Source organism: Chiroxiphia lanceolata, chromosome 22 (genome assembly GCF_009829145.1).
Source record: "Chiroxiphia lanceolata isolate bChiLan1 chromosome 22, bChiLan1.pri, whole genome shotgun sequence".
Classification (NCBI taxonomy): domain Eukaryota; kingdom Metazoa; phylum Chordata; class Aves; order Passeriformes; family Pipridae; genus Chiroxiphia; species Chiroxiphia lanceolata.
In genome coordinates this window covers 2,689,891-2,716,333 of record NC_045658.1, presented here as the reverse complement: position 1 = coordinate 2,716,333, position 26,443 = coordinate 2,689,891, and the positions used below count along the sequence as shown (strand labels likewise).

General features: G+C 46.6%; 1 protein-coding gene across 1 annotated transcript in view; it reads left to right on the top strand.

Moving 5' to 3' along the window:
- Window positions 1-618: 618 nt before the first annotated feature.
- KAZN (kazrin, periplakin interacting protein) overlaps window positions 619-26,443 on the top strand; it is a 201,271-nt gene continuing 175,446 nt past the window's right edge. The window contains exon 1 of the mRNA XM_032709069.1: window positions 619-1,550. Coding sequence (XP_032564960.1) covers window positions 1,430-1,550 — 121 coding nt within the window. The 5' untranslated portion in view covers window positions 619-1,429. The remainder of the gene's footprint in view (window positions 1,551-26,443) is intronic.

The window sequence follows — 26,443 nt, the reverse complement described above, 5'->3', positions numbered from 1 at the left end:
CTCTCTCTGTGCCTCCTCTGGCTACAGGGGTGCTGAGATCCCCGCTCTGCCTCCCCGGGACTGGGGGGACCCGCAGGTGCCTCTCATTCTCTGCCCCGGCCTTTCTGCTGCTCTAATCCGACCGTCTCTAATTTCCACCCGGGGCACGGTGTGTTTTCCTGGCCGTGAGGTAACAACCTTCATTCCCAGCAGACTTCCCAAAAAAAACTCCGATGACTCACGGAGGACAAATTCATGCGGAGCTCCCGGAGCGAGCATCCCTCGCATTGGCAGAGGGAGTTTTTAAAGTCAGGATGAATCAGCGGTGTCAGACTTCGCTGGGAGTTAACTCTTGGTCCCTCTTCCCTACAAACAACCCTGGAATTTTTTTTTTTTACACTGAAGGAATTCCAACCAGGCGTCCCTGCGGGATGCAGAGCCCTCGGCTCCGCGGTCGGGTTTGGGTACCAGCCCTGGCGTCTTTCCCCCTTTCCCTTGAGCATCCCGGCGGGCAGGGGGGCGGGAGGGGGTTAAGGCAGCCGGGAGGGGGTTAAGGCAGCCGGGAGGGGGTTAAGGCAGCCGGGAGGGGGTTAAGGCAGGCGATTCGCTGTTCCCTGCCTGAGTTAGCACTTCCAAGCGCCTCCAGGAGCGCTCCGGGAGCAGCCGCTGCATCCGGGCAGAGGGAGGAGGGACAGGCAGCCACTGCAGCAGGGCAGAGGATGTTACTTAACGTGGCTCCAGTCTCCTCCCCCTCGCCGGCTGGGCTGGGGGAAGGGGGGAGCGGGCTGTAGGGAAGGGATAAGCGGCGGGGGGGTGATGCCGGGAGCTGCCGGAGCCCCCCGAGCCGAGCCCGCCCGCCGCAGCCCCGGGGCCGCCGGTCCCAGAGGGGGCTGCGTCCCCTGGAAGCCTCCTGTGACCTCCTGAGGTGAAGCTCGGGCTCGAAGCCCCGGGGGGAGGCGGAGAAGGATCTCTGCGGTGCTCCGGCATCCCCGGGGCCCTCGCAGCGGGAGGGCTGGAAGAACGGAGGCTCCAGCATCCCGCCGGGGGAAAACTCCCGTGTTCCCGCAGGGGATGTGCCCGGGCTCACGGACAAGCTGCTGCTGGGTTTAGACACCTCGGGAGGAGAAGAACCTCGTGACTTTGCTCAAACCATGGCAGAAACCCCCGAGGGGGCCAATCCTCACTGTCTGGTGCTAATTTGTGCCTGAAGCCACCAGACCTGCCCAGGACAAATAAGAACCACCTGGGAGACGCAGAGACACTTAATTTTCCTCAATGAAAATACTGATGACACTCAGCTGAAAACGCGTGCTGATCCTGCCCCTTGAAAAGAGGGAAAGGAGCATCCTGGGAGTTCTGGGAGAGGCACGGTTGCTCCCTGGGGGTCTCCTCCTGCCCGCTGAGGATCTGTGGGGTGCAGGAGGTTCTCAGAGCTGCTGGGCTCTGCTCCATGACTAACACAGAGGACGCTGAGAGAACTATGGACTCCCCTCCGGTGACCTCCAGCCCTGCACCAGGGCCTGTTACCTTCTCACAAGTTTTTGGGCAGCAGTGCCAGCTCATGGAAGCAGGTAAGAGAGGAATATGTTCAGCTACCACCTTATAGCCCATCCCACCTCCCGGTTTGCAGTGTCCTTAGTGTCCTTTCCCTGTCCTGTTTCCCAAGTTCTTCCCTAAAACCCGGTGTTTTCCAAAGGGAAAACTGGACCCCTGTTGCATTTGCACACCTGCCTCAGCTTCCCATGAGATCACTCCAAAGCTTTGTGCCCAAATAGTCACAAATATGAGCAAGGGTTGGGATGACTGTGTGGTTTTTGGTTAATGTGGACTGGAACAAGCTGCTCTTTCCTTGACAGTGGAAGTTGCTGTTGTGTTTTGGTGTGAACCCAACACGTGTGGTGATTTTTCCATTTGAAAATCAGGGCACTCCAAGTGGAGGATGATTTGCTGGTTTGGAGGGTGATGCTGCAGCACAGAGCATCTCCAGGTGTGTGGATCTCTGCTTTGGTGGTCAGGCCTATGAAGGACAAAGTGTTTGTTGTCTTCCATTGCTTTCCCTGGTTGTCTGTGTTATTGTAGCACCTGGCAGCTCTGATCCTTTCCCCAGTTGTTTTCATACATTTATAAGTCTCTACAGATGGGCCTGGTTGTTTCTTGTCTGTGCCTTCTGGCTCTTAAGCAGGTGGTGTGTAACGTGACTAATCCCAAATTTCCCATGTTTGCCCCTTGTTTTCATTAATTGTTCCTCACATTGATTGTTCCTGGTGCTCTGAAGTACCAGTCCATGAAATGCCCCAGAGCTTTGTGCTTTCACCCTACTTCATACCTGAGTTCCCAAGTCTAATACATTGGATAAGGGATTTTACAGGACTTGTTCTCCTTTTCCTCTCCCTGCTGACAGGCAGCTCTGAGGATGGATGTGTTTGTTTACGTGCTGTGGAGAAAGCCTGGCTTTCTGCAATGATGCCATAACAACACTTGCTATGAATTTTTAGAGCTTAGGGATTGTATGTTAGGCTTGTTTTACCCAGACCTACTGGTACTTTAATACTGCTTGTGCTGGTGCAGATATCTTAGCACAAATATCCTCCAAAATGTCCCATCCTCTTTTTCTCTCCTCTTTTCTCTCTCTCGTCCCCAGCCAATCCTGCAACAAATGATGTTTGGATTGCATGTTTCTATTTCTGTGGTGAAATTCAAAATATCATGTTATCAGGGTTTCCTGCAGATCTTTTTGCAACTTCTGCTGTGCCTCTTGCAGTACTTTCACAGGCTGAGCTGGGTGACTGTTAGCTGACAGCTAAGCAGTTAATCAAGCCTGAGTTCATGCAGCTGCCACCAAGGTAATGTCAGGCAGATCTCCAAGAGGGTTTGGTATTAAACTTTCCTATTCCATGTCCTGGGACCAGTCCTAAGGCCGTGGAGCCATTGTGTTGGATGTTACCTGACGAGGAGATATTTGAGAAAGCCCCAGTCCTGGGTGAGCAATTTGTTTCCCAAATTAATGAGACCAACCAGGTGGAAAAAACCCACAGGTGGTAATTTTAATTTGGTTTGCTTTTGCATGTCCTTTCTTAGAGGAAAATGCCAGAGAGGAAACCTGTGACTCCAGGGCTTTTGAATCCCACTGCAGGAACCCAAGCAGAAGATTTTTTTTTTCCTTCTGGTGGATTGTATTAGTAGGATTTTCTAGGTGTTCTCTCAGGTACAAGGTGTGTACAATTTAAGGGTGCCTGCCATGGATGCCACTGATATCCCAAGTGATTTAAGCAGATTATATATGTTTTCCATCCTCATGGCAATGGCAATTTATACTCAGCACACCTGAAAGCAGAACTGCAGCTGATATATCTGTGGCTCTGTCTGTGGTCATAGGCCCTTGAGGTGTGGGCAGGAAGGATACCCTGAGGAAACAGGAATGGACTCATGTTTGGGACATCAAACTCTGGTTATTTAGTTGTGTCCTGTGTCACTGGACAAATGACATCTGGGGTAGAGCCATAAAAGGGCTCCATGTTGTGTAGGGCTGTGCAAATTTAAACCATAAAAGCAGATCTTGCCCCTGTGATTCTCTCCAGTGACAATCCCTGAGGAGTTGTGAGGAGTCAGTTCTGACCCAAACAGCCCAAATCTCACAGGAAACACTTGCAGACCCCCAGTGCCACATCACTGGCATTGGTGACATTTGGGCTTCTTAATAACCCTGTGATGTGCCTGGATGATAAAGGTCTTGGCCTTAATGAAATGTCAGATGATGTGCCTGGAGAATTGCTGAGCTCCAGATAGATCACAGGCTCGACAGCACCTTTGCTGCACCACCTGGAATGAGCTCATGGGTTTTTTAGCTTCTGCCTTTGGTATAAGGACTCTTCTCCTCCAAATCCCCTGTGAGAAGAGCTGAGCTCTGCTGGCAGAATGTGCCTTGGGGGGTTTGTGGCATTATCTGTTCTGGATGGAGAAGAGCAGAGGGTGTGTGACACCCCCTTGCAAACGTCTCCCTTTCTCCCAGTGCTGCTCTTCAGTAACTTGCTCTGCAAACCACAAAAGCTGAATGTTGGAAAGTCAACCTTCCTCCTCCCGACTGCACCTCGTCCCCATCCATGGAAACCTGGGAAGTTCTTCTGTGCAGCTGATTCTGCACAAGTGGCTGATGGAGATTTGCATAATCACAGTATCAGTGTGATGATTGTGTTATCCCATGGCAGCCCTGCCCCAGAGCTGCTTTGCCCTTTGCACAAGTACTTGCTCTTTGTTCACCCTCTGGAGCACCATTTGCTGGCACAGCACATGGGATGCTCCTTGGAAAGTTAAATTTCTGTCTTCCCATCCTGTTACACTGCCCCTTATCTCACCAATTTACTGCACCTCAATAACTCTGTTTGCTGGGATGTGTTCCCTGTGGTTACCTGGGTGTTTATTTGCCATGAGCACATGGAATAGTGATGCATGCTTTGGGAATTCACTGGCAAAATTCCAGCTTCCTAAGGCAGTAAATCCTTGCTGTTGCAGGCATTAAATATGAAAGATCTGTCATTGTCACCTGGGGACATGGTCACATTTAGAGGGAGTTTGATTTCCAAAGAGGGGCTGTAATTCCTGCCTGGGGTGGCTCAGGGAATAAGGTTTCTGTTTTGTTGGCAAATCATGTAGGTTGGTTGGGGTTTTGCCTTGTGCAGCCTGACTACAGGGCTGGTGATTTCCAAAAGCAGTAATTGGGAATTAGGCTGGATTCATAGCCCTGTCCTAAATCTTCCTGATCCTGGGAGAAATTCCTCTTTGCCAGGCAATGCTGGAGGATCTTTCCTGCTTGAAGCACAAATTTGAATCTGGCACAGGTACATGCTATAAATTTTACTAGTACCAAAATGTAAGGCCCTAATTTTTAATTGTAGAAGAAAAAGAAAAAGGTCTGAAAGATTTATGGTTGGCACGACCAAACTTAAAAATGAGGGTGACTGTGAATTTGAAGGGTATTTCCCCTCTGTTCTCCCATGAAATATTGAATATGTGAAATGAGACCTGATCTCAAGGAGAGCTGAGGGCTTTCTGGAAGAATTAGGCTTAGCAGAGAAACCATTTATTTTATACATGGGCAGATTGCAAGCAATTTGTTTGGTATAATGCAGTTTTCTGGATTCACCATCATGCATTATTCTCTGACTCACTGCTCCATTAGATTAATTGTCATTTTCCATCAATTCCTTGGCTCACAGACGCTGCTGATTTTTTTTAGGCTCCCAATATTTTTTCTTTATGTCTTGCCAGTTAATTTTCCTTTGGTTATGAAATAAGGACCTCGATTGAAGATGTGACCAGAACGAGCAAGAAAGCAATTTGAAAATCATCCAGACTCTGGGATTTTGCAGTGAATCTTTTCCACATTATCTTTCCATTACATATCCATCATCCAGCACTTGCAGTCTGTGTCCCACTCTGATGGATGCTCCCCAAGTGGATGTGAGTTTGGTTTGACTCCCAAGCTGAGTTGAGCAGTGCCACCAGGCACTGGGGGAGATGTCACAGAGTCCAAGAAGAGTTTGGGTTGGAAAAGACCTTAAATCTCATCCAGTTCCACTCCCTGCCATGGGCAGGGACACTTCCACTAGCCCAGGCTGCTCCAAGCCCTGTCCAACCTGGCCTTGGACACTTCCAGGGATGGTTCCCATCAGATCCTTGCTGCTCCTGGGTTTCCTGTAGTACAGCACTTCAGAGCTCAGGCTCCAGCTCTGAGAGCATCTGATTAAACCTTTAGTGACAGCTTTTCTTTCCTCCCATGGACAACAAGACAAAACAGCATCAAATCTGTTGGTCTGAGACCACACAGAATCCGGGCTGGGAACGTGTTCCCTGGTACTTAGTGCATCAGGTTTCCTGTGTGCATTAGTCAGTAATAAATCTTTCATGGTAACAAGCTGTTTATTTGCTCTCCCAGGAGAAGAGGGGGGTGTGGATAGCGAAGATGTTTTCAGATATGATTCAACAGCCTGGGTTAATTACTGTGCCTGGGGTTAGGTTTCCTGGTTTTGGGAAAGCAAGAGGTAGGAGCAGGTATCAGGGGGATGGAGTGAGGTGGATTTGGTGATCCCCAAGGGCCTGGTCTGCCTGGGTGGGGGGCACCAGTGGCATCCTGGGTGACATCAGTGACTCGTGATGCTCAGTCATGGAATGGTTTGGGTTGGAAGGGACCTTAAAGCTCATCTAATTCCCACCCCCTGCCATGGGCAGGGACACCTTCCACCAGCCCAGGTTGCTCCAAGCCCTGTCCAACCTGGCCTTGGACAATTCCAGGGATGGGGCAGCCACAGCTTCTCTGGGCAACCTGTGCCAGGGCCTCCCCACCCTCACAGGGAGGAATTTTTTCCATTTTAGGTATCCAATTTAGGTATCCAACCTAAACTTCTTTCAGTGTGAACTCTCTCCTCCTTGTCCTGTCACTACAGTGCAGAAACCTGAGGGTGTTGTGCTGCTGGCCAGCCCTGCAGACACCTGGAAGAGAAAACTGCCTGCAGCATCACAGAATTGCTTGTTATTCTGTCGAGATTTCATGGGGTACAAATGTTGAGTTTTTACCTGTTACTAAACCTGCCTGCTCTGCAAGGTTTCTGTTCCCCGGGGTGGAGCTGTGCTCTGGCTTTACATGCTGGGGTTAGAACAGGCTTCAGCAGCTCGAAAACAACCACATAAATCTCTGTGCTCATCACTGTGGTGCTTGATAAAAATCCCTGCCAACTTTCCATGTGATACTGTCGTGCTAAATCACCTTGTGTGTGTTGGTGTAGAAAGGAGTGTCATTTTTGTCAAAACCAAATCCCTGTTTTTCCAAGATGATGAGGAACGTGTCAGAAACCAACTGCTCCAGCAGCCCCTGGAGTTTTGTGGTTTAGGTGAGAACTGGATAATCTGAGCCTCTCCAGCTCCAGCACTTGAATTAATGTCTTTTCCCTCTTCCCAGAAAAGCAAATAGTAAAAATGCTCCTTGACAGGTGATGTGCTCCTGCCTGAGCTGAATAGATTCAGGGGCCACACAAATGAAATGGGAAGATCACTAATATTTTTCTCTTCCACCCAGTGGAATGAGCTGCTATTAGGGATCAAAAGAAGTGACATTTATCTCCCTCTCTTCACTTCATTAGGTAGCCCTGTGCTCCCAGGAGGAAAAGAGTGGATGGAGTCCACTTGCTGTCTGTGCCTTTTATTGCTTTACAGTATTATCCTTTTAATCCCACAAATATTGGGCCATTGCTGCTTGCCCAGGGAGCTGCAGGTGACCCTGGGGCTGCACAGGGCTCTGAAGGGCAGAGGCACCACAGACAAGGTCTTGTTAATGCTCAAAAATATAAATGAGAAGTGGATGAGAGATCAATGAAGATGCAATTTCAGTGGGCAAAGTGGGGGGGTAAGAGACTGGAGGGTTCATTATCTGTGAGGGGGTTTCCTGCTGAGGCTCATTTCAGGCTGGAAAAGCCCATGGGAACTGGAATTGCAGTGCCTGGCTGGGACAGGGGGTCAGGGGTCTCTCACAGCAGGGATCAGATGTTTCTGATGGCCAGACAGTAGCTGGTGTCCTGAGGGGGATGGATTGTACCTGCTTGGGAGAGGGGAGAAAAACAGTATTTTCCAAAAATGGGGATGTAGGGATTTGGGTATTAAAGAGATGGTGAAAGCTGGACTTGGGCTGGAGCTGAATCCACATTTCCTTGGATACTCCCTGCAGTAGTACTCTGGATTTCTGAGGTCTGGTTGAACAGGCAGCACATCTGGGAGCTGAGGTGCCCAGAGCTGTGGGGTTGCATCCCACCCCCTCTGTGGCCAAGTAATTCCTCTGTCACTTCACCCCTTGTCCCATGTAGATGTGATTAATCTGCTTAAAACCAGCCCAGCCCCTGAGGGAAGAGCAGCAGTGACCATGGGTGCACCATCAACTGTGAAATTCTGTCCATGTACCTACATCTATTGATATAATGCACAGCAGGAGGGGTTTATCCTTCAAACAACAAGGAGAAGCTTTTCCCAAATGTTATGACTGTCATAAACCATCGAGTGTCTGACAAAAAAACCCCAAACCAACAACAGAAAACAGAAAGAAAATATTGAACGTATTTTTCTCGCATAAATTAAATATAAATTGTTCCCTGTCATCTCAACAGACTCGATTATTACACCAGCTGTATATGAACCACTTGTGAGCTGATTTACTCCTGATTCAATTATGGGCAGTGTTCATCTGCCCTCCTGATGGACAAATTTTGGTTTTGTCAATTAATGCCCCTGAATAGCAAAGTATATGGATGTAATAATTCCTTGCAATTGCAGCCCTCATGTTTTTATGACACCAAAATAATGAACTGAAAATGTGTGTATGATTGGATTTGCAGCTACAAACAGGAATTAGTTATTATTCTCCCCGTGGAGGTCTTGGAGGCAATTTTAATGGCCATGCATTAATAGAAAGGAAAAGGGGATGAAAGACACAAAGCAAAGCTTTTGCCTTTGCTCTGGCTTTATCCTGTTTTATGGTAGGTGGGGATTTTTGAGAATCGTGTAAATGGATATTTTTTTCCCTAAATTCTGATGTGAAATAATGGAAGTATTTTACTAGAACACATCCAGGCCATCAGCACTTTAACTGGGAGATCAGCTGAACGAGGCTCAGGTGTTAATTGCCTTTGTGCTTTATTACCCTGGTTGATGCAGTGGCTGCAGTGATGTGAGCCCTTCCAACACCGAACATTCCTACAGAGCCATGATACAATACTCTCAAAATACCCATATGCTCTCTTGGCTGGGAATGAAATAATGTATGAAATTGAAACATGGGAAAACTGTGTCTGAATAGGGAAAATGTGTTTGATTCCATTCGTTTTGGGTATGAAAACGTAGCATCACCAAACCTCTGTGTAAAGAGAAAACAGGTTGGGAGAGAGAAAGGGATGGTTTTTTTTTTCCTGCAGAAGACAAAGATGATGCTGCAGTGTCCCAAGAGTTGTGGCAGATGGGTTGCAAATGAGGAATATTGCATTTTTGCAGTATTATCCTCTAATACCATAATTATCCCAAAAGCACCTATTTAAGGGCTCCCAGCACAGCAGCCAGAGCTGGTGACCCTGGAGCAAACTGCCCCCACTCTGGTTAATGGCACGACTTGTTCACCTCAGTGCTGCTCTGCCAGCTGGGCTGTGCTGCCTCTGGTGAGGAGAGCAAGTTCCAGGCAGTTAAATTTATTTATATTTCCACTATTCCTTTTTTCCCTGCTCACCCATCACTCCAGGAAGGCAGTTATGGTGTGTTATGTTCTGTGTGCACGGCACTGACTGTCTTTGGTGAGGAGGCTGGAAGTGCTGCCCTCAAACAAATGGTTAAAAAAAGTAAACAAGTTAAATTCCGGGGAATTCAGAGTGTGTCTGTCAAGGCTTGGCAAAACAAAAGGCATCTGATGCTGTGAGTTACAGCAAAAAGAAGTTTCATTCTCCCTGCAGCATCTTTCTGCCCGGATAAAAATAGTCTGTCCCTGGTTTGAGCTGCTCAGGTTCTCTTACAGAGGTGTTGCCTGTCATGAGCTTGATTTTGCAGACACCAAAAGAAGGATACAGTCTGCTTCAGTGGCTGCAGAACTCACCAGCTCAGCCTCAGGTTTGCCAGGAATATCCCTGAGGAATGCTGAGTGATGGGGCTGTGGCTGCTGCAGGAAGGATGGAAAGGGGCTTTTTGCAAAGACATGGAGTGACAGGACAAGGGGGATGGATTCACACTGACAGAGGGCAGGGAGAGAGGGGATATTGGGAAGAAATCCTTCCCTGGGAGGGTGGGGAAGCCCTGGCACAGGTTGCCCAGAGAAGCTGTGGCTGCCCCATCCCTGGGAGTGTCCAAGGCCAGGTTGGACAGGGCTTGGAGCAACCTGGGCCAGTGGAAGGTGTCCCTGCCCATGTGCTCAGCTGGGAGTGTATGGTAATTCCTACGGGCTTTAAATAAGAGTTTGATTCTTTCCTGGCTGCACTGAAAGCTTTGCAGGGCAGGTGCAGGTGGTGCAAAGATGCTTCAGTTCCCTTAAATGTATTAGAAATATTCAGAGTGACCTGGCTGTGGCATCATACAGCTCTGGGCATATGTATTTACTCTATTTATCCATATTTCCCAGCTGCTGGGAAGTCTGGGAAGACTCCAGCAATGAGTCAAACAACAAGTTAAATCAAGATGTCACTTTTATGATTGCAGTGGATTGGAGCTCCTTGCTCTGTTTTTCACCTGTGGATAGGTAACAATGGCAAAGGATTCTTAAAAAAGGCAGCTCTTTTAAAATTCTCACTAAATAATCCAGTCCCTCTGTCAGACACAGCTCTCCATCGACCTGCACCTGGCTGTGGCTGATACCCACGACCCGAATAATTCTGTTTTTCTGGAAAAGCTGGTGTTTCTGACATCAGTGGCCTTCCTGCTGTGGTGCTGACCCCCAGTGGCTGCTGCCTGGTGTCCCCTGCAGTGCCGTGGGAAAACAGCTCCTGCCTGGATCCTCATTCCCTATCAAGCACCTGCTTTAAAGTAAAAGAGGTTTTGGCCAAAAAAAAAAATAATCTGTTTCTTGACGTGTATTCTGAAACAGAGCAAAAATATTCTCCAAGAAACTTAAAACCTTATTTTTTTCTTCCCCCTTTTCTTCCACCACCCCTCTTTTTTTTTTCTTTTTCTTTCCTTTTTATGTATATATTCAGCTTGGGCAGCAGGTTTCCAGTGGCCCATTGCAGACCTGAGAGCAGTTTGTTTTTCACCAGCTTATCTGTCAATTTGCTGTGTTTTTAAGATGCTGATCACACACTGACTTGAGAAACAGTGATCCATCATCCCAAATTCCTATGGATTTGAGTCAGGCTATTGGGATGGGCAGCCCCAGCTGAGCTGGTTGCTTTAAAAAAGAAATAAGTAGGGAAAAGACTTTTTGGACTTGGATTTCTGAATGTCCTCTACAAATAGATGCATTTTCTTAGTTGGAAGCTGAGATTTTCTTGTTCTCCCCCCCCCCTCAAGAATTAGGGGCTTAGTAAATAATGTGGAAAGTACAGCAAACACATCAAGTTACAAATAACAACTACTCACATTTATAAGGTGGGATTTGTTTCCTGTAAACAGCAAGTGCTGCTTTTGTAGATAAAAAAAAAAACACAACCCCCCCCCCAAAAAAACAAAAAAACCCCATCTTTTATCTTTAAGGCAAACTGTAAATGAACTAGAAGGGTAATTTAATATTCACAGTTGGTTAAATGGAATTAACTCCTGTGAAGATTTATTTTACATGTTTAAGAACCCCAGAGAAGGAATTTCAGTTGTTAGATTGTTTTTTTCTATGGAATTCTGCATTTTATTTAAAATTTAATATTCCTTGGAATCAGAGACGGATGAAATTAGTGCCAACATTTCCATGGGGGTCTTCCTACCATTTAAATTCTTAATGTTCACTGTGTGGAAAAAAACCCAAGTCAACATAATCCCCAGCTTGGATGGTAAAAGACACACAAGAAAGTTTAAAATACAAATGAGCTTCTCAAGGAACCAACTGCCCGGATCTGATTGCATCTAATGCTAATTATGATATTGATCTTGAGCATTTTACTGTATTCCAGCCATTAATCACATATTTAGGTTTATCCAAAGAAAACCCCAAACTCAGGCTGCAGCTGCTGCTTTTCCTGTGAGTAGAACAGGGGTTTAGTTTGGTGGTTTTTTTTTTTCTTTCTTTCCCCCCCCTCTTTTCTTCCAGCTTTTCTAACCCAGCTGGTCCCAGTTACCTGGGAATGCCCGGTGCTGTTTGACTGCACTCCAGGAATGTTCTGTTTTCCCTGTGGAGGGAGGGATTTTGTTATGTTAACTCTCACTGAGCAGGGTAATGTTCCACTTGAGGTTTGCTGCCTTCATTCTTCTTGATTGAATTAGGCAATCGTGGCTCAGACTGATGCTTTTTTTATCCCCCCCTCCTCTTTCCCTCGGGGAGGGCATTTAGTAATAAATTTAAAATGATTAATGGGGGAGTGGGGCCGTGATGGTTTCTTCTGAGAAAGGTTGAGTAGAAATCGTTGGGTTTTGATACCCCTGTGATCTCAAGGGGAGTTATTGGTGTTTTGGCCGGGCTGTTTCTCTTTCTTTCTGCTGGGCCGTGGCAAATGTGGGTTTGGCAGTCCCAGCACAGGGCTGGGGAGGATTTCCAGGGCTCCAGTCTGTTCGTCTGTAGGTTTTGCACATCTTCATGGACTGAGATCCTACTGTGGCTCGTGCTGCTCTCGGTTCACTTTGCACCAAAAGCAGCTGATTTATAGAATTCCCGGGAACAGGCCAGGAGAGGGAGGCAGAGTACACTGCAAAGCTGAGCTCCCTTCCAGCCCGACTCAAATTTGTCTGAGTTTACGGGTGTAAAAATGTTCACGGATGCACCAAACCCCCAGCCCAGAGCAGGGCGAGCACAGGGCTCCCTCCTCTCCTGTGTCCCCAGTCAGTGCTGGGCTCTTACTGGTGGCAAAGTGCTTCCAGTCTGAGCTGTGCTGCTGCTTCTCCCTCGTTTGTGGGATCAGGTGAGGCTGTTCTGGGCTCAGGGTACCCCTGATCCCTCCATCTGATCATCCCTCCATCCCTCCACATGGAGCTCTCAGCCCTTTGCTGGTAGCTCACGACATCCTGAAGCTGGCTGGGGCCTGTCTGGCTGCAGTCTAATTCCATGACTTGATAACTCTTTCAGATTAGCTAATCTGTACAGATTTAGGCTCATTTCAGGGTAATTGGGCTGATTTGATGTAATCTGATGATTACAAGCAGCAGCATTTGGTTTATCAAACGGGCCATGTTTGATAGAAATCAAATTTGTCCTGAGAATTTGAGCCCAGGAAATGTTCAGTGGTGAGGATGATGTGCTGGTGATCTCACCTGCAGGGGGAAAAGGAAAAAAAAAAAGAAATAAAAGTTTCAAAATCAGAGCTTTTACATCTATGGCTTTTTCTATTGTGAGAATTTTCTTTGTTTCATGAGTTGAAGCCTCTCAAAGTGAACATTGAAATCCAAAAAGAAAAATGAGTATTGTCTTAGCAGTAGCTGTTATCTGCCATTTTCCTGTAAAAAAAGGCACTTCAAGGAAATAAAAAGTATTTGGGGAAACTGTAACTCTTACAAGAGTCACATCAAGGGCCTTTCATGCTTCTGGGGATCAGTCCAAATTCATCTGTGAGTTTTTCTGTCATTGTCCTCTGTGTAAAAGTTTTGTTTGATGTCCCAGACAACCTTGAAAATTCTTCTGGACTGCATCAATTTGATTTAATTCAGCTTCATATTAGAGGAGATGATCTCAAATCAGCCTGGAGCACCCACACTGTGCTTACTGCAGGATTTGGGATGGATGCCAGGACAGTGTGACCAAGGAAATGACAAAAGTCTTTGTGTCATGAGTAAATGCAAGGAAAATGAAAATCCTGCTTGGTGTGGCTTGCAGCTCCACGAGGGAACACAGAGCCACCCAGGGCAGAACAACTCACCCCAAAAATAATTCTGGGAATGAAGCCTAGGGCAAGCTGCACACAGAATTTCCTGCCAGAGAAGCAGTTTTGGCTAAATAAAATTCCAGTGAACAATTACTCATAATTCAATGCTAAATCCTGTTGGAGAATTGCTCTTGCTAGCCCTTATATTATTAATTAGTTCAACTAACATGAGGGATTAATAAATACTGCAATGCTCTTGATGAACAGTGATTTGTTTGTTCCCATTTTAAAACAGCATACCTGAGGAATGAAGGTTTTTTTCCTCATTTTTGGTAGGTAAAGAGACACTGTTTCACTTTGCAGACACCCTTGTGTGTGTGAGAGGAGCCCGTGGTGTCTGCTGGGTCTGGGCCAGGGAGGAACTGCACTGGACACCTAAAATACAGGACTCCTCCAACAGGTGTATTCCTTTAAATCCCAGAATGGTTTGGGTTGGAAGGGACCTTAAACCTTGTTGTGTTCCACTCCCTGCCATGGGCAGGGACAGCTTCCACCAGCTCAGGTTGTTCCAAGCCCTGTCCAACCTGGCCTTGGACAATTCCAGGGATGGGGCAGCCACAGCTTCTCTGGGCACCCTGTGCCAGGGCCAAACCACCCTCTCAGGGAAGAATCTCTTTACAATATCCATCCAACCCTGCCCTCTGCCAGTGTGAATCCATTCCTCTTGTCCTGTCACTCCAGGCCCTTGTAGAACATCCCTCTCCAGCCCCCTGTGGTGGGATCAGGGCGGGATCAGCCCTGAGAGCAAAGCAGAGCTGAGATCAGCTGGTGCTGCTTTGACCTGCTGAGTGGTTTTGCTGCACCTCAGACCTTCCTGCACCAGCAGCCTGAGAATCAATCACGACATTTCTTGTTAGGGAATAAACTCCATGTGCCATTTTCTGCTTGTTGATATCTTTTATTTTTTTGTTTTTCTTCTTTATAAGTCTAAGCCATTAACAGTCTAATGCATCACCTTGGTGATGACTGTAAGTGGTGCAGTGTCACCACCCCGATGTCACCGAGCTCAGAGCAGCTGAAAGGTCAGTGTGAATAAGGCACCACCTTCCAGGATCAGAGATATCAAAACTGCCAGTGGGGAGGGACCACAGCTCCTGTGAACCTGCCCTGGTGCCAGACTGCAGCAGAAATGAGGAAGGGTTGGTGTTTATTGAGAATCCCTCTTGTTTATCACCTCAAACCCACGATCTCCCCGAGTTCTTGGGCACTGAGGGGGTTGTTAGGCTGGGGAAGGGCTCCTTGCATTTCTTTACTGCATGGAAGGAAGGGTGTCCTCTGTGAGATCCTGCCCCTCAGGGTCTGTTTTCGTGTGTGTGTTGTGAAATATTTCTCAAGTATCACCTGGGGTCCGTTGTTTCCTTTAATAAGCAGAAATAAGCCTGTGATGAGGAAGGAGTTGCCAGGGTTGTTGTATTTTGGTGGAGAGTAATGTGTTTGAAGAAGAGTGTTTGCCTTATTTTCTGGGGCTGGCATGGTTAATAAATGGATGAATAATTAAGTAAACTTATCCATAATTAACTCCACAGCCTGTGGGCATATGACTGGAATTGGACAGACCTCTTGTCAAGGCATATATATTGGCCCTTGGGAGAAATCTCAATTCTTTATTGAAGAGCAAGTTTCTCTGAGCAAATATTAGCTGTTTCCTTGCTGAATTTACAATTAATTTAATAAATAGATTTTCTTTTGTTTGTATTTATTTTACAAATATCCTTTATTGTTTTACTGCTGGTGTCTCATCCTGCATGGCATGGTTTATGTCTTTCTATCAAATGCCTGAAGCTTCACCGTGTTACTGTGTTATTCCCTATAGAAAATTGTATAAAGAGTTGTAAAACTTTTTGATGGAATGAAAGATATAAGTTCATTGTGATTCAGGGGAAATGAAGGGCTACAGAAAATGAGGTATTTTCCTAGCTGTAATTTTTTTTTTTTCAGCCTGGATATTTTATTTCTTCAGCTTTGCACCCAAAATTTTCTTTAGCTTTTATCAGCTTATGTTATCATTCTTGTAAAAAAACCCTTAAATGGTTGTTGGATGAAGACAAGTGTTGTTGCAGGTGCATTTTGAGATTGAGGTATTGGGTAAGGATCTGGTCCCTGAAGGTCCTGGAAGTGTTTCAGCAGCTCTGGTTCCCCTTTGCTCTGTCCAGCAGCTCTGAGCAGCAGGGTCAGTGGAGCATCTCCTCTGTTGTTATGGGAACACCAGCAGTGGGGTGCCAGGGAAGGCAGCAGAGATGGTGTTTGTTGAATGACATGTAAAATCAGGTTTTGCTCTTCTCCTCAGAGAAATTCCCACTGTTGCCTTTGCAGGGCTGCTCTGAATACAGGATGCTTGGGAACAGAGCAGGGTTTGGAGGTGCAACCTGTGCTGGTAACAAATGCACTTCATTTCCATGTGCTATTGCCATGCAACCATCTGAATGCTGTCATTTGGGATGTGCATCTCCATCCTTTCCTGCACTGTTACAATAACTCAGTCACAGCTGCTCAAGATGGGGGAAATTCCTGTTTACAGCTGCCCCAAAGATTGTGCAGTTCAGTGAATTATCAGGGGCTTCAAGTCCTGAGGTTCAGTACAGGGTCAGTGCTACACCACCCCTATTTCACACTCTACGGGGTGTTTAATACAAACCAACTTGCATTTGGAGTGGCTTCTCCTCTTTGAAGAACGAATAAAAACCATGAGGTGAAATCTTGAGGGATTTTAGGGTGAGAACACGCAGACAAGGCGGCTCCAGCACAGCTGTGCTTTGAGCCATAAATATTCAGGGACCAGGGGGGAAATCTCCTCACCCATGGGTGGAGAGGCTCCAGGCCAGCACATCCTGCTTTACCCAGCTCACCCAGCCCAGCAGATGCTGTCCATCCTTTCCCATGGTCGTGCATCCCAGGCTGGCACTGGAATATATGTGGTCATAAAACTTCCCAACCAGGCGTCTGAGTCTTGTAACTTTTGGAAGCTGCTTCACTACAAACTCATTTTCCTCTGTTTTGGGCGGAGGATATACAAGCTGTGTAGTTTAAAAGTTTATTTAAAAGGCTTTTCCCTGCTTTAAGAGAAGGCATTTTGGAGCCCGTTCAAGCATCGAGCTCCGAGCAGCAGCGAGTATTTCATTCCATTGCTTTTCCCTCCGTCTTTCTCCCTAAAAACGTCCAAGGCACACATAACATTAGAGCTGCTTGAATGCCTGACAGTAAAACTGCGGGAACTTCGGCGCTGCATCCCCCTGGAAATTCAAATGGGGTTTCTGGGGGGGAATCTGAATCCGTCTGTCAGGCAGGGCTGGGAGGAGGGGCCGATGTTCCGGGAGTCGGCGCTTTGTGTAATCGTTTGGGTACATGATGTGCGGCACGGAGGGATCGAAACGCTGTAAAACCTCATGTTTTAAAGAACAGAGCGGGGAAAACCGAAGACGATGTTTTTTTTTTCTTTCCCGAAAAAGGGGGAGTTGTCTCCGGTTCCTGTGTAATTCTCCGAAGTGCTGAGAATTCCAAACTCTCTCGGGTGCTCCTGGAAATGTCTCGCTGTGCCAAAGGCGCTCCAGGGGGAGCACCTGGATCTCCCCGGGTGAGGGAGAGGTGATGCTGAACCGGGGCGTTTGTGCTGTTGGGTCCCCCCGAGACACACATTTTGCCTTCCAGATTTTTTAGGGGGGTTTAATTCACTAGATTATTTCACATAACTACAAAAAAAAATTACTAAAGTACTATCCCTTCCATTTTTTCTCTTAAATATTATTATTTCATGGTTGTTATTATTCCATTTCTCACTCTCTTCTTTCCTCCTTTTACCCACAAGCTGCTGCTCATTAATACCAAATTTAAGCTTGGTAACACCACAGGGTCTTGCTGAATGAAAGAGAAAATCCAACTCTGTATTTTCATCATTTTTAAGTATTACAGCAGGAAAAAGAAATGGAAAGGTTGTAAGCAAACAAGAAATGCAAATGTGTGTTTTGCCAGCTGATGAACCACAGTGAATTTTGTTATTTTGGATTTTTTTTTTTTTATCTGACCCAAATGTTGATTTTTAATTTAGTTTGTCTTGCTAGTTCTGTGTATCATCAGTAGAAACATATTGGGCTCGATGACAGTCATAGCCTTGTAACAGTCACTGTTTTTAAACAGAGTGAGAATGGTCTGGAGTAAAGCTGTGCTTTGTTTTCCAATCAAAAATAAACACCCCTCAATCCAAGCTTCTCATCCTCCTTGAGAGACTTTACAAATGTCCTCATGCCTTGGATTTGGAAGGGAACAAATGAGGCACCAGGTAATAAAAATCAGCCATGTAGTTTTAGATGCCATGTTTTAGATAACTCGGTTTGTCCTTCCTCTTGTCAAAGACACAAATGCCCATTACTCTGCTCAAAACTCATCAGAAGAAATGCTCTTTATGTCCAGAAAAAACCACTCCATATGATAATGTCATCACAAAAGACTGTCATCATCTATTGATCATCCCCTCCAGATACCCCAGTAATAGAATCATTATATAAAAAAGAAATACGAATGTTACAACTCCTTGTTGCAAATCTGATTGACTTTTGTTTCTCTGGGAAGGTACAATATTCTCTTTGGGTTTATTTCCTTCCCTTGTCTAAGAGCACCTCATTTCAGGGGCTGTTTAGCCACTGAATTGCAGAGGAGCAGGTGTGTGAAGTCTGAAGAACATCTGCGTGAGTGAGGCTGAAAACATTATGGCCATTATGGTGTAACAGGCAATAATGTCTTTGTGCTGAAACGTGGGGCACAGACCTGTGTGTGTGTGTGTGTGTGCCTGGGAAAACATCCCCCTTTCCTGCTCTCACAGCTGGGAATTGCAGTGCTGTGTGTTGGCTTCTTGGAGTGTGAATCACAAACCAACCTGGGCGAAGGGCACCTCCTTATTCCAGACTGGGAAAGCTCTGACCAAGGTCTGATCTGATGAGTTTGCCAACAAAAAAAGCTGCTTTTTTTTTTTCCTGTTGGCTGTGCAGCTGTGGATAAGCGAGTTTGGACTCTCTTTAACTGGTGTGAGGGATAAAACAAGGGGGAAAAATAAATCTAACCCCTGTCCTTGTTTGAGGAGCTTTGAGTGTTCAGGCCTTTCTTTGTGATTTTAAAGTCAGAACAAAGTATTCCTGAAGTTTTAGCTTGGAAACTTAAGTTTATCTGAAGGCTGGGGAGAATATTCTGGAGAAAAAGAAACTCAGAGGGGACCTTCTTGCTCTCTGCAACTCCCTGAAAGGAGGTTGTAGCCAGGTGGGATTTGGACTTTTCTCCCAGGTAACAAGAGGAAATGGCCTCAAGTTGTGCCAGAGCAGGTTTAGCTGGATTGGGGGGAACATTTCTTCACTGAGAGGGGTGTCAGGCACTACAATGGGCTGCCCAGGGAGGTGATGGACTCACCATGCCTGGAAGTGTTCAAAGAACACGTAGATGTGGTGCTTGGGGACAGGGTTCAGGGGTGGACCTGCCAGTGCTGGGTTAATGGTTGGGCTGGATGACCCTGGAGGTGTTTTCCAACCTAAATGGTTCTATGTGCAAAAGTGGCCATCCCAGTTCTGGTTCTATTTCCAAATCTATCTGTACTACCTCTACTGTAACAGAAGCACACTCCTAGGGGGACTTCTTTCATTTGTCAGATCCTTCTCCAGCCAAGCTAACAGGTTAGCTGCAAAAAATCAAAGTATTCCAGGAGATAAAAGAAGGTTTTCTAATATTAATCCTTGAAAGAAAACCCAACGTTTTTCTTTCTCTCTTTACCAGGTAAATCTTCAGAGCTGCCTCGTGTGTGTGTGTAGGAGGCATTGATGTGTTTTACCCAATGCTTTGAGATCAGTGGAAATGAAAAGCTGTATAATTACCCTCTGGCCTTTTATCTTTCTGTGGTATCATCTCTAGAGAAGCCAAGGATGGGGTAGAGGAGCCTCTGCACAGCAGATAATCACAGCCATTAGAGGAAACAACTGAAAATCAACTGTGTTTTGCTCAGTAAAACATTGATATTGGAGTCTGTGTTGATTCCTGAAATCAGGCAAAGGAGAAGCAGCTGAGCTCGTGGTAGCACCCACACATCCAAGTACTTGTTGAATATTCTGGTGAGATCTTAAAAGATTCAAAGGATCGGTGTGTTATGAAGGGGAGGGACACAAAGGATATGAACATCTGCTTTAAGTGCAAAATACAAGTCAGCCTTAATTACAAATCTGCAATCAATGCTGCTGCGTTTGGAACGTGTTGGTAAATAATTAATGAGCAAGAACAGCACAAGGATGAGCATTTCCTTTGAAACCTGATTTTAGGTGAGCGCTGGTGCTTTTTAAAGGAGGGGAAGGAAAGGGCCAGATTTATGCTACAGCTGCAATTTAGAAGTGAAATAGTGGTTTTATTCAGTGGTTAAATGCACGTGAAGTGTTTCAGCAGCTCCGTTTTCTGTTATCCCCGATCCAGAGAGGTCGGGACTGGTAATTGCGTGGGGAATATTCACTTGTCAATAAGATCTTGACTGAATGTCACATCCACTTAATGGCATTTAAAGGGGAAGGAAATCACTGTCTCACGCCCCTGAGAAAGGTCAGAGCATCAATTTATCTCTGTTTGTCTGAAACCAGTTGAAAGTACAACACAAATTGGCCACTTAAAGGATTTTTTTTTTGTTCCGGTTCTGACTCGAACTGGTTTTAAAGCTCATGTCAGGGAGAAGAACAAGCTGCAGTGGCTCAGGTATGTCAGGGAGCTCCTGGGTCTCTGTGAACCTCCTGCTCAACTTGAGCACTGTTTGAGCCTCCTGTGGCTCAGTGCCCAACATCCAACACGACACACAGAGTGTCTGCTAAAGGCTTTAGGAAACTAAATCTCCAGGCAGCCTTCTTTGAAAAGTAGTAATAATAATAATATGTGAGGTCAGGTGTGCCAGAATTCCTCATCTTTTTCAAACAGAGTTGGACGTGACTCACTGATTAAAAAAAAATAAAATTATAACAGTATCTGACAGGTTTTTGGGTTTTGGTGCCTTTTTGGCTCTTCCTAATTAATGAAGTCATTTTAAAGGCCTTTGAACCTCAACACAAGGCTGCCTTGAAGCAGCTCTGAATGCAATAACCTCTGTCCACAGGGGTTGGGATGCCAAAATTTGCTGTGGCTGAGACAGGCAGGACCCACGATAGAGACACCAGCACTGATGTAATGCAGTGCTGAGCTGGTTCTGCAATTCCCCACGTCAGCACCTGCATTTCCAAGACTTAGTTCAGCTCTCACTGCAATGCCCTCCCAGCTTAAATGAAGAAAATGAGTCTTTCATAGCTCTTCTTAAGTTTGTCAATTTTATCTCAATATTTTGAGTCCCGTTGGTGCAGTTGTCACTCGGGTGTTTAAAACCAAACCCACACCATCCTAAGCATTTTTGCCTTGTTTCTGACAAATATGTTGCTATGGGAACTTGATGTTGCTCTGGTTGTTGCACCAGATGCACCAGCTATCTGTCTCTAGGCTGGCTTTTTTTTTTTTCTAATAAATTAATTGCATTTAAATTAAACATATTAAGTTATTTCGTGTCAATTAATTTGAATGTTAAGCTGGGTGTTTGCAGAGTTTCTCTCTTCCTACTCACCCCCCAACATTAATTAACTCCTGCAGACACTGTAGTCCATCACACAGAGCTGTGGTCTTTCCCAGCTCTCTGCAGTTACAACACTCTCTGCCTGCATGGGAAGTAATCAGTGTCCAAAATAATTGCTTTTCACAAGCCTGCAGTCAGCCTCCTTGTCAGATATTTAAGCTGTAATGAAACTGTTTCAGTTGCCAGGAAAAAATATTCAGCTGAAATGTGCTGTAGTTGCAGGTGGAAAGCAGAGCTGATAATGGAACTGGTTTTATTTAGCACCTCATGTTTTCATTTGTTGGAAGGATTTTCCTCCAGCGCTGGCACTGCCGTGCTCTCCCCTCCCCATTCCTGCTGAGGGAGGGGAGAATCCTTTGGGATTCTCCCAGTGCCTCTGCTTTGCATTAAGGCAGGAGAAGGTGGGGAAGAGCCCAGGGTGGATGAAGAGCATCCTTGCAGGACTGCTCTGTGCTGCTCTTGTACATTCAGCCAGCAGTGGGGACTGGGGAAAACACGGAAATTTGAACTGGTTATCCAAGAGTTGTTTCTAAATCGAAACTTTCCGAGACCTCAGCAGCAAATAAATCCATTGCTCAGATCTGCACCAGAGAGCAGCAAGACTTTCTCCTAAAGTTCAGGATTCTTGGAGCAGAATCCTTGCTGTGTGGGTGCATGTGCCCAGCACGACCCCAAAGACAAAGAGGCCAGGATGGTGAATGTGTGCAGCAGACCTGAGCAGTTCATACACAGCTCTGTGATCCCTGGTCATCAGCTGCAGGGAAACTGGCTGATAAATTAGTAGCCCACAGGGAAATCTTATTTACAAGGAAGGCGACAGAAACATTAATGTATCTTTATTAGCCTTATTTAGACCATCTGCTGTCTACATGGTGGGAAGCTGCACAGTCCCTGCAGTCAAAGAGCACCAGGAACGTGCTGAGTCCCAAACCCTCCTCATTTAAATGCTTTCTTAGACCTCTTCAGCCCCTGGAACTTTTTGCTGCAGTGAAAAGTTGGCTGATAATCAACGAGTGAGGGAGCGTGGAATTCTCTGTGTCTCCATTCAGATGCATTTTCTCTCTTATTGCTTGTCTTTGATTAGGGTTTTTGGGGTTGAGTTGCCATCGGAATCACTGTAACCCAAAATTTAATAGCGAATTTTCTGCTTTTCGAGCCATTCATTAGGAAGATGACTCACGTTTTTGGATCAACTACAGTTACTTGTTTTTTTAATGCATGAGCACATTTTCCTGCATATGTTTAGATAATTCAAGTGTAGCCCAAGGAAAAGGAATTAAAAAGTCGATTACCATAATTTTGAATTTTATTTCCTATCTGCCTTTTCCTATTCCAAGTGTGTTTCACTTTGCAAACTGTTTTGCTTGGATCAGCCCAGCTCAATCCTTGCAATTTTTCACTGAGTGCAGCGAACCCAAAACACCTGCTGCTCTGAGTGGCCACAGTTTCATTGCCAAATTCTCTTCACACCTTTGAAGCACTATTTATTTACTTTTTTTTTCAAGGAATGGAAGCCCATGCACCATGGTAATTCCTTGCTCTCCTGTTGAGCCTGGATTTTTAACTGAAACATAAGCCTAAGCAAGCAGCCTGTTAATTCCCAACTAACCTTCTTGCTGGCTGATTGCAGCTGGGGAGCCACAGCTTTCCCATCCTGTTGAAAGGAATAAATGAGGAATGTGTGGAGGAATGTTGGGGGCTTTATTAATGTCAAACACAGAGAAGCTCCTGCTTGGATTGTACTTCTTTGATTACTCAACTGAGTTATTAGATACATGAAGAACAGCCATTTAAATGTAAATCCATTCTCCTTCTGTAATAGATAAATGGGCTTTGCCTCGAATTTGTAAGCAGAATATATCACTTTGATATAGTAACTGGAGCTGAATAAAGCTAGTCAGTAGACCAAGGGAACGATGTGGATGGCTTTAAAGCAAATGGAACAGAGGAGACCATCAGTTAGTTAATTAACTTCAATTTCTATATTAATGAACTTCCTCTGGTGCTTGTTTAAGCATCCAGATGCTTGCAAATGTTTTTTTTCCCCAACAACAGGCTTTTATTGGCATGTCAGAAATTATAAATGGGGGGGTACCTGTCTTTTATATGGCAGACATAATTTTTGTGTGTGCTCTGTGGCAGTGTTGATGTGCAGGTGGTCCAGAACTGCAGGGCAGGATGCAGGTGTGCTGTCAGCCTTGGGGCAGCACGAGTTCAAAATCCGAAAAAAAAGGGGAAAAAACCTGATTCAGTGTCTTGCATGTTCCTCATAACTCTTGTGGAAGGCAGGTGGTCAGAGCTGGATGTTCACCAAAGGTGGCTGCTCTGGTGGAGCTCATCTCCCCAGGCTCCTCCTGGACAAGGGGCACTTGGCTAAATCAGATTTCTGCTCCAAATTCACTGGGTGGCTCTGTTGGTTGTTATCAAGAATAGAGGAGTTGAGAGAACCTAATCCTGCTAAATCCAAGCTGTCCAAGGTGCCAGAAGTTAACCCTTCCTGCAGGATGTTATCCTGGAGACCTCCTGGTCTCCAGGAGCTGCCTGTGCTTCCCAAAGCCCAGGCGAGTCCCCTCGGCTGTTTGTTGCACAGAAAGCTCTGGAAGAAACTTTAATTTCGAGAGGACAGCACAGCGATTTTCCCAAAGGCACTCGGCTCCCCGGGAGGGGCTGAACGAGCCGCTGGGTGATGGCACAGCCGGGCGGGGCTACCGGAGGGGCACAGGGAGTGACAGTGCCGGGGTCAGGCAGGGACAGTGCCGGGGTCAGGGGCAGTGACAGTGCCGGGGTCAGTGACAGTGCTGGGGTCAGGCAGTGACAGTGCCAGGGACAGGGACAGTGCCGGGGTCAGGCAGTGACAGTGCTGGGGTCAGGGAGTGATAGTGCCGGGGTCAGGGACAGTGACAGTGCCGGGGTCAGGGACAGTGCCGGGATCAGGGAGTGACAGTGACAGTGCCGGGGTCAGGGAGTGACAGTGACAGTGCCGGGGTCAGGGAGTGACAGTGCCGGGGTCAGGCAGTGACAGTGACAGTGCCGGGGTCAGGCAGTGACAGTGACAGTGCCGGGGTCAGGGAGTGACAGTGACAGTGGCAGTGCCGGGGTCAGGGACAGTGACAGTGCCGGGATCGGGAACTGCCCCCGGGCGGGATCGCGGAGCGGGCAGTGCTGGCTGAGCTCGGCAGCAGGAGCAGAGCTAAGCAGATTTGCAGTGCCTTGGAAAATCTCCCCCAGTAGCAACGCTGGAATAAGCACATCCGAGGTTAAACAGGCGGCACGGTCGGATTTCTGTCTGAACGCGGTGAAAGGAGGGATTGTCCCTTGTAGGGACGGGCTCCCTCCCCAGACCGAAGGCAGATCACAGAATCGACCAGGTTGGAAAAGACCTCCGAGATCATCAAGTCCAACCCTTGATCCAACCCTGCTGTGGTTCTCAGCCCATGGCACTGATGCCACATCCAGTCTCACCTTCAACACCTCCAGGATGGTGACTCCACCCCTCCCTGGGCAGCCCATTCCAGTGGCTGAGCACCCTCTCTGGAAAGAATTTCTTCCCAATATCCAGCCTAAACTTCCCCTGGCAGCTGAAGACCCAACCCTCTTGTCCTACTGCTGCTTCCTGGGAGAAGAGTCCGACCCCCCCCTGGCTCCCCCCTCCTGTCAGGGAGTTGCAGAGTGAGGAGGTCTCCCCTGAGCCTCCTCTTCTCCAGGCTGAACAGCCCCAGCTCCCTCAGCCTCTCCTCACAGCACTTGTGCTCCAGTCCCTTCCCCAGCCTCGCTGCTCTTCTCTGGACCTGCTCCAGCCCCTCAATGTCCTTCCTGAGCTGAGGGCCCAGAACTGGACACAGCACTCCAGGGGTGGCCTCACCAGCGCTGAGTCCAGGGCAAGAATCACTTCCCTGCTCCTGCTGCCACATTCTTCCTGATCCAGGCCAGGATCCATTGGCCCTCTTGGCACATTTTGCCTCCTGTTCAGCTTCCTGTCCATCCCCACTCCCAGCTCCCTTCCTGCCTGGCTGCTCTCCAGCCACTCTGTCCCAGCCCAGGGGGCTGCCAGGGGTTGTTGTGGCCAAAGTGCAGGTGAAGGGACTCAAGCACAAGTCATCTGTAAGATTTCTATGTTCTTTATCCTGTACTACTGGGTTTGTAGTTGTAAGTGGAGCCACTCCTGTTATCTACCTATTAATGGGTGCTATTAATTGGATACTTAATTCTTTCTAACATCACAGCAATCTGTGAAATGAAACAGATTTAAATTCTAATAGTAATAGCTGAACAAATACATCTGCCAGCCACAGAGCATCTCAACTATTGCTCACTGTAACTGTAATTAAACTGTAATTAAAGCCAGTTAAAGCCATCAGACATCTGGGTGGGAAGAGATTAAGTCCATCCTGGTGCTCTCATTACCTCTGTGAGAGCTGGGGGGGGTTAATGGAAAATTCTCCCATCATGGGAGTGTATTGTCAGTAATCAGGGTGACCAGATTTGTAGTGATGGCTGCATTAAAAATGCACTGGAAGCAAAAATGTTCTGTGTTAAGAGATCAATCTCTTGCTGTTAGTTCAGGTGGAGGGAGTAGTTTCTGGTTGTGCTCTGTGTGAGGAGTTGTGGGTGGATTTGAATTAAAAGTTTTAGAATCATCAAATCATAGAATGGGTTGGGTTGGAAGGGAACCTAAAGATCATCCAGTTCCAACCCCCTGCCATGGGCAGGGACACCCCCCACTAGACCAGGTTGCTTCAAGCCCTGTCCAACTTGGCCTTTTTGCCCTAATACTTTAAAATACTCGTTGTAGTTGTTTGTTTGGGACTTTTTTTTTAATTTATTTTTCACACTACCCCAGGACCTGGTTATAAAAACCACGGGCTGGGAGCCGGAGGAGCAGAGCCTTGCTTGGAAATATATTATAAAGGAGGGTGCCAGTCTTACATATCCCACAAATATTCTTGCAAAACCTCACAATTGGTTTTGGAAACTGCCTGCTGCTGCTTTTATTACTTATAAATGCCAAGGAAGAATTTAAATTGCTTTTTGCAGTGCATCCCTCCAACCTGGGGAAGTTTCTGTTGAAGCCTCTGGAAGAGAGAGCTTTGCTTAATCCTCTTAAAATTGGTGTGAGTGCTCCAGGTTGTTCTGTTCTTCAGGTCCTGGTTGTCCTTGGGTCTGGGGGAGATGGGTGATTTTTTTGGGCCCAGTTTATTGCATTATTCCTAATCACTGTGGTGTTGGTTATAAAGTGCCTCTGGTTGGGGTTTGCTGTTTTTAAGCTCATTTTTGAGTTGGGATACTAAAGACTTGATCTTGGCTCTGAATTACCTGCCCTTGGACCTCTTTCCTTACATTTCTGTTGCCC